At 43.3% G+C, this 14,054-nt stretch overlaps 2 protein-coding genes across 6 annotated transcripts in view; one reads left to right on the top strand and one right to left on the bottom strand.

The window, feature by feature from the left end:
- Window positions 1–423: 423 nt before the first annotated feature.
- Window positions 424–3,642, bottom strand: Pdzd11 (PDZ domain containing 11). 2 transcript variants are annotated; one of them, XM_075957096.1, is made up of 7 exons: window positions 3,520–3,642; window positions 2,930–3,029; window positions 2,432–2,515; window positions 2,190–2,246; window positions 1,544–1,642; window positions 1,258–1,318; window positions 424–1,109 (listed from the first exon to the last, which is right to left on the bottom strand). In XM_075957096.1, the coding sequence occupies exons 2-7, from the start codon at window positions 3,014–3,016 to the stop codon at window positions 1,075–1,077; spliced, it is 423 nt and encodes a 140-aa protein (XP_075813211.1). In that variant the 5' UTR covers window positions 3,017–3,029; window positions 3,520–3,642; the 3' UTR covers window positions 424–1,074. The 2 variants fall into 2 exon arrangements, with proteins under 2 accessions (XP_075813211.1, XP_075813210.1); XM_075957095.1 differs by having other exon boundaries at window positions 3,389–3,587.
- Kif4a (kinesin family member 4A) overlaps window positions 3,639–14,054 on the top strand; it is a 122,527-nt gene continuing 112,111 nt past the window's right edge. For 3 of the 4 annotated variants that reach the window (XM_075957090.1, XM_075957092.1, XM_075957094.1), the window contains exons 1-2: window positions 3,975–4,229; window positions 4,336–4,450. In XM_075957090.1, coding sequence (XP_075813205.1) covers window positions 4,110–4,229; window positions 4,336–4,450 — 235 coding nt within the window. In that variant the 5' untranslated portion in view covers window positions 3,975–4,109. Of the gene's footprint in view, window positions 3,804–3,907; window positions 4,230–4,335; window positions 4,451–14,054 lie in introns of those variants that run through there. The other variant, XM_075957091.1, reaches the window with a different exon arrangement.

Genomic DNA, 14,054 nt, shown 5'->3' with positions numbered 1-14,054 from the left:
AATGGTATTTTGATGTCAGTGGAGACTGCACAGATGTGATTTCTGTAGTATCTAATGGTCAGTCACTAAATATCTACGATGACAAAAAGTTATTTGGGGTGGGGTCAGAAAAAGGAGGAAGTTGGCAGTTAGCTCTACTCAAACTACAAGTGGAAATTACGAACCAGTTTCCTACTGCTGCTTGTGAGAAGCAGTGTATCCATGCTACTTCCTTGGTTTAAGTTCCAGATCAGAGAACATGGGAAAGGAGAATATATTGATACCAGCCCCTGTAGCAGTCAGCCTAACACTCCTGGAGAAGGGGCAGTTTTAGCCTGCAGGGTCCTTGACCCTAGGCATCCCTTGGTTATTCTACAGCTAAGGTTCTTTAACCTCCCAAGTATTCTAGCCAGACACAGATAGTTGTAAAATAGGTTTGATGAATGGGGCGTGGGGAGTGGGGGGAGGAGGAGGGAAAAGGGAGGCGGGGAGGAGGCAGAAATTTTTAATAAAAAGAAAATAATAAAATAGGTTTGATGTTGCTGTTTCTTTCAATGTTTGGTTGTTGTAGGTTTTTTTTACTCAGTGGTATTTTATATTCATATAGTATCACTCAAGCCACATTTGTTTGGTACTGTGTTTTTACTTTAGGGGGATGAGGAGGAAGGGGCAAAACCACTGTCTCTTCAGAGTCTCCCAAGTGTATGGGACTCCAAAGTATATGTACAAGGACTAGGTGGCATGGCTAGGCAAATCAGATGGAAGGTCCCCAGATTCTCTTTCTGATTTCTACAAATAAAATGCTAAGTGACCCATCTGTGGTACCTGATAAATGCCAGTTGCTTTCCAGCTGGCTTTCCACACAGGCTACAAACATCACCAGCTCTCTCTTTTCCAGAATGAAACTCACCCAGGAAACTAGGGGAACTCCAAGGACAGTACAGTTGATATAGAACGCAGCTGGTAAGCTGCTCCCCATCCTCCCCACCCGCAAAGCCAGGAAGGCGCTGAGAGTAGAATTTCCTGACTGCGTCTCAGAGGGCTAGCCAGCCTGCTCGGGCAGATTCCACATGGAGGGCTATGGGCTGCAAGCCTCTAGTGCACAGTCCTCTCTTTTTGGCGATGATAATCTGGGGTAAGAAAGAACACACCACATTATTTTCGGGCTGAGCTCCCAATTTCCCTATTCCCAACTTCCAGGGTTTGCTGTTCTCCATATTAATAAGAGTTCTATGTACCTAGAGCCCTGCCATGTAAGGAAAAAAAAAGTTGTCTTACTGTAAGGAAAGAAGCGCACGCGCATGCTGATTTCTCGGGCTGTCTTCAGGATTTCAACAGCCTGGAAGGAACACAGCAGCTTGTACAAATGATGAGAGGTTACCCAGGACAGAAACACACCAAAGGAATGTAATCTGCCACTTCAAACATCTAGGTCACCGAGAGTTGCTCTCTTCTGGTGCATTTCCCTTGAAGAGATGCTTTCTTACAGATAAGGCTAATCCCGTCCGGCCTGTCCTACCTGAGATGGCTTCTTATACGACTATAGCCCATGTGCTATGCTTACTTTGCTGTGCTCAATATCCTGGAAATCCACATCATTCACAGCTAGAACTTGGTCCCCTTCTTGAAGTCCGGCTCGATGTGCATCAGAGTCTGGAATGACCTGTTAGTAAAGGGATAATACACGTAACTGAGATGGAGTAATTCCAGGGAGATGGCAGGGGAAATTCAGGAGACAGGGTTTCTCTGTGTAGTGCTGGAACTTGATCTGTACACCAGGCAGCCTTGAACTCAGAGATTCACCTCCTCTGCCTCCCGAGTGCTGGGATAAAAGGCATGCAGTTGCCTTTATAGATTCTTTTTTTTGCTGTTTGGTCCCAGCTGTTCTTAAACTCAGAGATCCACCTGCCTCTGCTTTCAGAGTGCTTGGATTAAAGGTGTGCACCACCACCACCTAGCCTGCTTTATAGATTCTTATTGCCTACTCCTGACCTTCCCACTCCTGCCTCTGGAGTCCTCAGATTACTGACCATACCTGACCCAAATGTAATTTTGAGAAGGAAAGGGTGAGTTCCTGTTATGCCCATTCTATGACTCCACCGGTCATCCATTCTCCAGCTATTGGGGCACCAGTGTATTTTAATAAATTCCCTTTGTTAAAAGGAAGTAGCTAGCCATACAGCCTGCCACACACACATTCATGCACAGACCTTGGAGATGAAGATGCCTAGCTGGGAGGCCTTTCCTCCTCGGATGTTAAATCCCAGCTGTAAGACAAGATCACAGACACAAGAATACGTAGGAACATCAGTGTACTCAGAAGAAAACGAGACACTACGGAAGCACCAGCTTTTCTGGCCACCTACTTCCCAATTCACATCCAAGCCCCAACCAAGTCCAACCTCTGGCATGGCCAAAATGTAGGTGAGATTAGCAGCTTCTATAAGTTTACCTGTGCACCAGGGGGCTTCTTCAGTGTGACGATTCGGGGCAGAAACTGGGTCAATTCATTGTTGTAGTCTGGGTGGTACACTCTCTGCAAGACACAGCAACCTCAGAAATCTTACTGCCAATCTTAATTACACCTACCTTCTTCTAGAACATCAATAAACCAGCTAACTTAGGGCTAGGAAGTGAGGAAGTAACAGACTCAGTTTCTACGAAACAGATACCACAGTCTAAATGAGATGTTCAGCCTCAGGACCCGCTAGCAGCCCCAAAGATCACTATTTTATTGACAGAATGGAAACTATGATTCCCAGTTTTCGGCATTCACTGGCGTGAAAGGTCCTGGAAAGATGATACTACAAGAAGTCTCCTATGGGTCCCCATTTGGAATTCACCCCTTGATTCACTCTCCATTCAGCTTCACGATCTTGCTACGTTATCTTTCATAGATCTCATACTTGGAGGTAGGTATCCCTTATTCAGGGACGAGGATGGTTCCCACCTCATGAGGAGGAATCCATGCTGGGGGATTCTCATAGGCAGGCAGGAAAACCACTGGGTAATCATCATAAGGGATCCGGGTATCCATTTCAGGCAAAGCCCTGAAAAGGAGAAATCAAAGCAAATAAAATGATTTTCAAAGGACTATGCTCTCTGTTTCAGAAAGCGTTCCACCCTAAGGCCATCCATTTATGGGCCTAGCAGCATGGACGTGTTGAGATTGGGAGGGGACAAGGGGGCAAAAAAAAAACCTTATCAACTTTTCTAAATATCTAAATGCCTAGCACCTTGTTAAGCACTCTAATGGCATGTTCTCATTTCTCACAGTTCTAGAAATATCGGTGTCATCGCCTTCAACCCAGAGAAGGGGAAATTAGAACGCAGCTACAAAGATCTACTTTAAAACAGCAAGGGAGTGCCAACTCTCTCCCATAGGGCTTGGGGCCAGGCGCCGCCCCACCTTCTCTAGAGGTGCTTAGTAAACGCGCCGTCCACAGATGGACTCCTTCGGCACCGGCTCCTTTCCAGATCCAGGTCCTGCCTCCCGCCCGAAGCCCGCGCTCACGACCACTTATCGCAGCACCACCTCACCGGCAAACAGGCCTCCCTCCGCGGCGCCCTGGCTCGCGGCCAATTCGGCCCGGGAACCGGAAGCGGATGCTGGCTACCAGCGAGCGTGGGCGGAGCTCGCTTGTAGCGAGCCGGTTCCCAAGCCCTCGCCGGCGTCACGTTGTGCGTGCTCACGCGCAGGTTCCCGGCCCGGCTGTCTGCGCTGCGATTGGCTGGCGCCTCCGGGCTCCATTTGAAACTTGGCGGTTACAGCTCCAGTTGGAACAGGGCGCCAGGGAAGATCCGGGAAAGGGACGTTTAGTTTGGTGAGTTACGGGGCCGCGGTAGCTCAGACGCGGCCCTTTCTAGTACGTTAGGGGTTTGGCGAGGTCGCTGGCTGCGCTGGAGGGTTTTTTCCTTTTTATTTCAGACACCGCAGTGCTGAGACTGACCGACATTTAGGCTGTGGCCGAGTGTGAGTGACGGGAGGGCTGTGATCTCGCTGGGAGGGAGGCTGCCCTGCCGAGTTCCCAGAGCCCCTACGGCCTCAGGGCCTTCCCACTCCTGCCAGCTTCCGGTGCCCCCTCGGAGAGCCGCCTTCACTCCGCGTGGACGCCTGCTGAGCTGCTACCATGAAAGAAGAGGTGAAGGGAATTCCTGTGAGGGTGGCACTGCGTTGTCGCCCCCTGGTCTCCAAAGAGATCAGTGAGGGCTGCCAGACGTGCCTGTCCTTCGTACCCGGAGAGCCTCAGGTGGGTAAGAGTTTAGCTCGCCCCAGCTGGAGCTGAAAGGCAGCTGGGGGCGTGGTCTGGGTTTTAGTTCTCACCACCCCCAATGCCTATCTTTTGCCTTTTGCAGGTGGTGGTTGGTAATGATAAATCGTTTACCTACGATTTTGTGTTTGACCCCTCTACTGAGCAGGAAGAGGTCTTTAATACAGCAGTAGCTCCACTCATAAAAGGCATATTTAAAGGTGAGGCTGTTTAATTCACTGTTTTTTTGAGCATGTATTGTGTGGATATATAGGCACTACAGATAGGAACGGCTAAAGCAGACTCCTTCCTTTAAAAAAAAAAAAGCTCACAGCCTAGTAAAATTTGTGAAAATCTTTCAGTCTTTTTACCTTTGAAGCTAGTTTTAGACTATGCTGTTTATCTTTGACCTAGGCATGTTTTTTTTTTGTTGGTGTGGGATCCCTAGAGGGCCAGCTCAGCCCTCGGAGTATAGTGGCGCATGCCTTTAATCTCAGTGCTTGAGAAGCAAAGGCAAGCAGATCTCTGAGTTCCAGCCTATCTGGGCTACACACACACACCAAAAAACAAACTCTGTCTCACAGACACACAAAACGAAACAAAACAATATAGATTTGTTGGTTCTAATGGTATGCCAACCTGCTGGAGTGAAAAGCCTCAGTATTCAGATAATATAGCCTCTGGGCTCTAAAGGAGTTCAAAGTCCAGAAAGGTCAGAGAACAGGTAGATGACTACATAAGTGAGTTTGAATACATAGAAAAAAAACCTAAAGTTTTGCACCTATTTAAAATGGTTTTTGTGATTTTTCTTTTTCTTTTCTCCCCCCCCCCCGAGTTTGTTAGAGCCAAATCTGGTTTATAATATAGTCAGAAATGGATGTGATGGTGCATGCATTTAATCCTAGCACTCAGGGGTAGGCAGAGGAAAGTGGATCTCTGTAAATATCAAGGCCAGCCCGTTTGGTCTACACATACTGGGTTCAGGACCAGCCAGGGCTACATAGCGAGACCCCGTTTAATGTGTAGCGTTGTGGTAACACACACAGTGACGCCTACTATAGACGTTTTGCTGCTTTCCTACGAAGTACCTATGACAAGTCGAAGGCTGCCACTAGCTCCTTTTCGGGGAGTTTAGGTGAAGGTCCAAGCATAGAGAACTTTTGAGGTAGGTATTGAATGATGAGTAGAATTTTTTAGATAGTTTTTTTTAAGCCCCTGAATATCGTGGCCAGTTTCTTGCAGAAGCAAAGGCTTTATTAGCAGGATTCCAAAGAGAAGTAGAACCTGAGAGATGTCTAATTGTTTTAGTACAGTGGTTATTCAATTTTATTTTTTTTAAATTTATTTATTTATTAAAGATTTCTGTCTCTTCCCCGCCACCCCCTCCCATTTCCCTCCCCCTCCCCCAATCAAGTCCCCCTCCCTCATCAGCCCAAAGAGCAATCAGGGTTCCCTGCCCAGTGGGAAGTCCAAGGACCACCCACCTCCGTCCAGGTCTAGTAAGGTGAGCATCCAAACTGCCTAGGCTCCCCCAAAGCCAGTACGTGCAGTAGGATCAAAAACCCATTGCCATTGTTCTTGAGTTCTCAGTAGTCCTCATTGTCCACTATGTTCAGCGAGTCCGGTTTTATCCCAGGCTTTTTCAGATCCAAGCCAGCTGACCTTGGTGAGTTCCCGATAGAACATCCCCATTGTCTCAGTGTGTGGGTGCACCCCTCACGGTCCTGAGTTCCTTTCAATTTTTTAATTAGTTGAGAATTTCATACAAGCATATCAGCTTTATCAGTTCTCCCATCTCCTCCCCTCCAGTCTGTCCCCTATTTCCAGCACATATACTCTCTCTTCTTTTTCTTGAACACAGAGAATGTTTAGTGTTGCCAGTATGTAGATGCATCTTATAGAGCATGGGTAGCTTCTGCGGGTCACATCCCTGAAGAAAAGTGATTGTTCCTCCTCCATTGAGCTCCCATCAGTTGCTGGTAATTCCTCAGCTAGGTGCAGGACTTCATGAGTATCCATGCTGGGACTTTGTGCAGACCTCACCAGCTGTTCATTTAAAAATTAGAACTGTATCATATTAGTCTTTTCAATTATAAAATACATTGCATCTTGGCTGCCTAGACCCAAATAATCATACAGAAACTGTATTAATTACAACACCATTTGGCCTATTAGCTCAGGCTTCTTATTATCTAACTCTTATACCTTAAACTAACCCATTTGTATTTTATATTTTACCACGAGGCTCTTAGTTTCTTACCCCTTGCTTCTTGGGTGGCTATGTGGTGTCAGCCTGACTCCACCTTCTTTCCTCCTCTTTATCTGCTTGGATTTCCTGCCTTGCTATAGCAATTAGATGAACTTACAGTGTCTTGTTTGTGGCAGGGTCTCATTTATCCCAGGCTGACCTTTAGATAGTTATGTAGCAGAAGCTGACCCTTAACTCCTGATCCTTATGTCTTTACCCCTAAAGTGTTGGGGTTATATACACGAACCACTACAACACACCTCCAATGTCTGTTTAAAGTTTTTCTTTGACAGAGAAGTCATACTGTCATTAAGTAGCCCACTTGATGGCTGCTTTCTTTTGGACAACTCAGTTTTTTTACAGTTACTTTGTGTGAGTGTGTGTCAGAGTGTGGGAGAGGGGGGTCAGAGGACAGCTTACAGGAAATGGTCCTTTCCTACCATGTGTTCCCCCAGATATTGAAATCCATCTGTTGAACTTATCAGCTTTTACACAACGTTATTTATGCAACAAAGATCTCAATACTGAAAAGAAATTTATCTCCCATTAGTTTCGACCCAGTGATCTTAGTTTATCATTCTAGATACGCTCAAGCCTTCTAAGCAACAGCTAGTCAAATGTATTTTCATCCTTTAAATATAATACCATGGGAACTGGACTCATGGCTCAGTGGTTAGGAATGCAATTACTAGCTGGGCAGCGGTAGCGCACACCTTAAATCTCAGCACTCTGGAGGCAGAGGTAAGCAGATATCTGTAGGTTCGAGGCCAGCCTGGTCTACAAGAGCTAGTTCCAAGACAGACTCCAAAGCTACAGAGAAACCCTGTCTTGAAAAACCAAAAAGAAAAAGGATGCAATTACTGCTCTTGTAGACGACCCAGGTTTGGTTCCCCACACTCATATCAAGCAGCTCACAGTTTAATCCCAGCACCAGGTTGGCCTTGAACTCAGATATCTGCCTGTCTAAGCCTCCCTGAGTGCTGGGATTAAATTTTTTAACTCTATGTGTACCTGCATGAGTACACATAGCAAAACTTAAATGATATCGTGTCTCAGGGTATATTAAATATCGAAGTATATGCACATGTGTATACAGATGTCCTTGCTCATGCATGTCTTATTGCATGTAGAGGTTTAACAGGTGTTTTCTTCTATTGCTCTCCATCTTCTTTTTTGAGACGGGTCTCTCTCCAAACCATTTCAGCTAGAATGAATGGCCAGCAGGTCCCCAGGATCCACCTGTGTCTGCCCTCCTAGTGCTGGCTTTACACAGCTACATGCTAACATGTCCAGTTTTTATGTAGCTTGCTAGAGATCTCAACTCAGGTTCTCAGGCTGCACAGAAAGCAATTTGCCCACTGGGACATCTCCCCAGACCCAGCCTTTATTCATTCATTTACTTTTTTTAACATTTATTTAATGTGAATTGTATGTGCTAATGTGTCACAATGAACATGTGAAGGTCATAGAACAACTTGCAGGAGTTAGTTCTTCCACTATTTGGGTTCTAGGGCCCAGATGCCAGTTGTCAGGCTCAGGAGTAAATGCTGTTACTCACCAGGCCATCTTGCCAACCTGTTTTTTCTTTTTCTTTGAGGTCTCAGGCAGTGCAGGCTTTCCTGGAACTCACTAAATAAGCAGGAATGACCTTGAACTTTTCAGTCTCCCTGTGACCTAAGTGTCAGGATTCCAGATGTGTACCTCCATCCCTGGTTTGCTTTATTCTGTGCTGGGAAGCGAACCCAGGGCTTAAAGAAGCCATCTTTTTTTCTGGAATCAATTGTGATAAGTTGTTGATCTAATGACCGCTGAATACTTGATCATGTATTTCCTCTAAGAGTCAAAATTACATGGCAAAGCTGTCATACAGAAGTTGCATTGTTACATTGCCACCATCTAATCCCTAGAACTATTCAAATTTTGTCAGTTTCAGCAATACCCTTTAATAGCAAAAGGATTTAGTTCAAAAATCATGTTCTTTAGTCCTCAGGTATAAAGTAGTTCTTGAATCTTTGTTTACTTTCATTGTCTTGATACTTAAGATTACAGAGCACTTATTTGTATGTCTGTTTGCTTTTATCTGACATGATAAAATTTGAGCTGTATGGTTTTTAGCAATAAACACCACAGGTGTGCTTCTGTATTCCCATTGATTCCTGTTAGGCAGTACATGGTTTTTATTTGCCCTATTTTTGTTGGTATTCATTTTGATATTCTGGCTAAGGTATTAATCTGCCAAATTTTCCCACTGTAAGGTTAATTTTTTCTTCCTTTTTTGCATATTTGGAAAACCATTATGTTTCCAATTCTCTTCTAATTACTTTTCTCTTTTACATGATTTTGTTTGATTCTCATCTAATTAACTTTCTTCCCTCCACTCTTCCTCATCCTATTTATTTTTCAATAATTAAATTATTCCCCCTTCCTTTTCTCTTTAAGTGCATGGTCCCTTTTTAATTGTTATCTCTCTCTCTCTCTCTCTCTCTCTCTCTCTCTCTCTCTCTCTCTCTCTCTCTCTCTCTCTCTAGTGCATAATATGTAAATAGAACCTGCTGAGTCTATAGTGTTGCTTTATATATGATTTCAGGACTGACCACTTGGTATGGATAACCAATTAAGGGGATCGTCCCTGGGAAAGACTTATTCATCTCTCAGCAGTCGTTAATTGACTGTAGTTCTCTGTGTAGGAGTGGGGCCCTATGAGTTTTCTCCCTTCCGTGTTAGCATGCCTGTTGGTATTATCTTTCTTCGGGTCTTGTTGAGGCACCTATACTGTTGACATATTGTAGGAGAAGCCTTTCTGCCTTTCCTAGGTGACACAATCTCACAGCAGAGTTACTGCTCCTCTGGCTTTTAGAATCTTTCTGCACCCTTGTCTGCCATGTTCCCTGGTCTTAGGTGGAGGATTTGTGTTGTGTATGTACCCACTGAGGCTGAGCACCCCATGATGAGGTGTCTCTGTATTTTGAACAAGTTATAGTTTCTTGTAATGGTCTCTATCTTTTGTAAAGAGAAGCTTCTCCAAAGTGTGAGGGCTTCTCTTATCTGTGGGTAGAAAGATAAGTATTTAGAATGCAATTTGAAATTATACTTGTTTAGTAAAGTAGCTTTAGTAGGTTCTACAAGATCCATGCCTCACTAGCCCTGGGTAGTTGTAGTTGGCTAGGTTTCAAGTATCAGGCATGATTTCCTTCCTGTTGAGGGGGCCTTAGCACCAAGATATGAGTGTCACTTATTGACCTTTAGGGATATCAGGTTAATGCTGGCCATTGTGGTTCATAAGCTTCACAGCTAGGTAGGACTATTGGTTGTTTCACTTGCTCAGCAGTTTGCATAGCACCTTCCTATGCTATGAAAGCTAGTTCCTGTTCAGGTCAGATCCATTGTAGATCCTCCAAGTCCAGTGTCCAAAGTTCATGGTGTCTTCAGTAATAGGGATTTAACCCTTTAGCCTCTGGAATGTAATAACAGTAGCCTGTATTGTACTGGGAGTTTCTTGTCTCCTCTGACCAACAACTTGAAAGGTTTCTCATGTCTAGTACTAGGGTTTTGTTAGATAATCTATGACTCTTGAAGGGGAGCATTGCCAATCCAAATGGTATAAGTTCATTTAAACTATATATGCATATACATATACTTATATGTACTATTTGTAATTAATAAAAATAGTATGACTTCTTAATGGCATTTTCAAACATCCTTAGTGTTATTTGTCCCTCTATCCTCCCTCTCCCGTATTGTCCTCTCTGGCTCCTTTGTAATTAAAGCCCCACCCTTATTTTCCTCTTTTCCCCTTCATATCACATATATTCTGCTATTTGTTTTGAAACAGAGTCTCATCGAGTGCATGCTGGCTTTGAATTCATTCTGTAATGCAGTAGAGACTAGCTGTTAGCTCCTAATTTTACATACCAGCCTCAGTTCCCCCACTGTCCCTTTCTCCCCCCACCTCTCCCCATCCTATCCCCCATTCACTCCTTGGAGTAGGTAAGGCCTCTCTTGGGGAGTCAACAAAGTCTGGCATACCAAGTTGAGGCAGGATCAAGCCCCCCCCCCCCCGCCGTATCAAAGCTGAGCAAGATATCCCTCCATAGGGAATAGGCTCCAAAAAGCCTGTTCATGCACCCAGGATACATCATGATCCCACTGCCAGCCCTCCCAACAGATCAGGCCACATAAGAGCTCCTAATTCTCCTATACGTCAGGCTTACGGGCCTGAGTCACCATGCCCAGCTACCACCCCTGTTTGCTTTGGTCATTTCTAAAACAATATTTTTTTTAGACTCTTCACTATCTGGTCATTTTCCACAAATGCACTTCTATAGTTTAGTAAAAGTACAGTAGTTGTACTTTTTATTTATCTATTTTTTATTATTTTAAATTGTGTGTGTGTGTGTGTCTGTCTCTTCTGCCTGTTGCCTGCCTGCCTGCCTTTCTCTTGGTGTGTGTTTGTTTTTTTTTTGTTTGTTTGTTTTTTGAGACAGGGTTTCTCTGTGGCTTTGGAGCCTGTCCTGGAATTAGCTCTGTAGACCAGGCTGGTCTCGAACTCACAGAGATCCACCTGCCTCTGCCTCCCGAGTGCTGGGATTAAAGGCATGCACCACCATGTGTGAGTTTGTGCACATGAGTCCAGGTGTCCGTAGAGGCCACAAGTGTCAAGATTCCTCTGGCGCTGCTTGTGAGCCACCTGAAATGAGTGCTTGGAGTTGAACTCAGCTCATCTGGATGAATGGTGCATTCTCTTAACCACAGAGCCATTCCTTCAGCCCCTTCTTTTGTATTCTTACCCTGGGAAGTATGAGGATTAAACTATTATTTGAAGACAATGGCAAATATAAAGTGATTCAGATATGTAGCACAAATAATAAAAACCCAGAGACAGATATTGGGGTTCAACTTGAAGATCAGAAAAGCAAAGCAGCTAAGCCACTAGAGAGCTCTTACCTCTATAAAATCTTCAGACTGAAGGAGAGTGAGTTCTTGTCTCATCCAGCCTTATATTCCTCTGTAGTGCTGGGATTAAAGGCGTGCACCACCACCTCCTGGCCTCTATGGCTAACTAGTGTGGCTGCTGGGATTAAAGGTGTGTGCAACCACTGCCTGACCTATATGGCTGACTAGTGTGACTGTTTTGCATTCGATCTTCAGGGAAGCTTTATTTATTAAAATACAAATGAATATATGAATACAGATATACATGCGTTTGTTTAACACCATCCTTAATGGCAAGAACAAATCTTGTCTTTTTATATTCAGCTCAATAGTATCCCCTTATACTTTGGACTCCTGGTATCAGAGTCCTGAGTATTTTTGACACAGTACTAAAACTTGGTTTCCTAAGATGTTGTTGCTTATCTGCATTTGTGATATTGTAGAAAGTTATAGAATATTATATCCTGCCCAACAGTCATCAGATTATAGCAGCAATATATTAGAAACTTCCGATTACAGGTTAAGAGCTTAGAGTAGAAATTCCCTCCCCTTCCTTCCTCTCCTCTCCTCTTCTGACAGGGTCTAGCTTGCCTAGAACTTGTTGTATAGACCAGGCTGTCTTAAAAATCCACAGAAATCTGCCTGCTTTTGCCTTTCAAGTGCTGAGATTCAAGGTGTTGAACTACCACACCAGAAAATTTTTTAAAAAACTTCAGAGTTATCACTTAAATTGGCCTACTTTTTTTTTAAATTTAAAGATTTTTTCATTTTCTATTTTTAGGTTTTAAAAAGTTGTGGGGTTTGTGGGTTTGTTTGCTTGCTTTATGTATGGACTTTTTTGCCTGGATGTATGTTTGTATACCACATAACTTGCAGTGTCTGGAGAGGCCAGAAGAGGACATTGGATTTCCTGAGACTGGAGTTTCTGATAGTTGTAAGCCACCATGTGTGTGCTGGGAATCAAACCCGGGTCCTCTAGAAAGAAGAGCAGCCAGTACTTGCAACTGCTGAGCCAACTCTCCAGCCCCAAGATTTTTCTTTTTAGGCCTCAAAATTATCTGGGTAAAAAGTAAATGACAGCTTTGACAAAAATATAATGGTTGTTTTAACAGAGTTGCCTTTAGACTGTGTCTAATCCTCTCATAAGGGATGGCTTTTTGGGGTATCTATTAGATGTTGAAGTAAATTTGAATTTATAGTTTCTTTAGCTATTATACTAAATTATTATACTAAATTAGTAAGTTAAAATAATTTAATGTGTGAATAACTCATCGGTTATCTAATTGTTTTCTTTTAAAAAATATTGCTGTAGTTATAGCTGGAATTATCTGCTTCCAATTTCAGTCAAAACTCAAAATTTATGGTATAAAAGGAAATGTACCAAGTAGTATTCCGTATTTTCTGGCAAGGCAGAAAATAAAAATAGATGTAGAAAATAATACTTTAACTAAGCTCAAACAGGTATATATCTTACCTGTCTGCAAGCGATGCAGATTATATAGGCAATAGGAAATACAGACACTATTCCACGGTGCGTCCCATTTAATAATTTAAAAATTGTTTACCATCCTATTAGTCACAGATAATCATAACAATGTGAATTTATAGCCTTTTGATCTTTTCCTGTATTTTTATTTACACTTAAATTACTGTTTTTTTTGTTTTTGATTTTTGAGACAGGGTTTCTCCGTAGCTTTTGGTTCCTGTCCTGGAACTAGCTCTTGTAGACCAGGCTGACCTCGAACTCACAGAGATCCTCCTGCCTCTGCCTCCTGAGTGCTGGGATTAAAGACATGCGCCACTACCACCCAGCTTCACTTAAATTACTTTTAACCTGCTATTTAAGCCTCTTTTTTCAGCTCATTATATCATGGACTTTTTAAAAAAAAAACATTTCTGCCTTGTTTTAGAGACAAAAGTATTCCTGTGTAACTCAATCTGATCCTAATTTTTTTTTCTTTTTTTTGAAACAAGGTCTCTTTGTTTTACACTGACTGGCCTACAATTCACTATCACTGTGTAGATCTGGATAGCCTCAAACTCAGAGATCCTCCTGCCTCTGTCTCCAGCATACTGGGATTAAAAATGTGTTCTATCATACCCAGCTTGGCCATGAACTCTCCAAAGTGCTGGCATTAACAGAAAAGCCCTACCAGGCCTGGCTCATGAGCATCTATGAATGGATTATTCCTTATTAATAGTCTATAAAAGCAAAGGATAAATATGACATTTAATCATACTTAAATGCTATTTCTGCATGGATCCTGACAATGTGGTCTGTGTATGTTCAGATAGTTCAGAGAGAGATTTTTCATCAGTTGTTAAAAAAAAAGTTACTGCTTTTCAAATTCTCTCCCTATCCCATCTCTTTCTATTTTTTTTAAAGATTTATTTCTTTTTATTTTATGTGCATGGCTGTTTTGACTTCTTGTATGTCTGTGCACCACATGTTCGGCTGCTGTTCACAGAAGCCAGATGAAGGCATCAGGTTCCCTGGAACTGGAGTTGCAGACAGTTATAGCTATCATGTGGGGGCTGGTAATCAAACCTGGGTCCTTTGGAAGAGCAGCCACTCTCTTAACCACTGATCCATCTCTCCAGCCCCAGTCCCAACTTTTAATCCTGTCACAGCCACCTGAACTCTG

Source organism: Microtus pennsylvanicus, chromosome X, assembly GCF_037038515.1.
Source record: "Microtus pennsylvanicus isolate mMicPen1 chromosome X, mMicPen1.hap1, whole genome shotgun sequence".
Taxonomy (NCBI): Eukaryota; Metazoa; Chordata; class Mammalia; order Rodentia; family Cricetidae; genus Microtus; species Microtus pennsylvanicus.
Note: the sequence above shows the minus strand (reverse complement) of the source record. Positions and strands in the feature narration are given on the sequence as shown.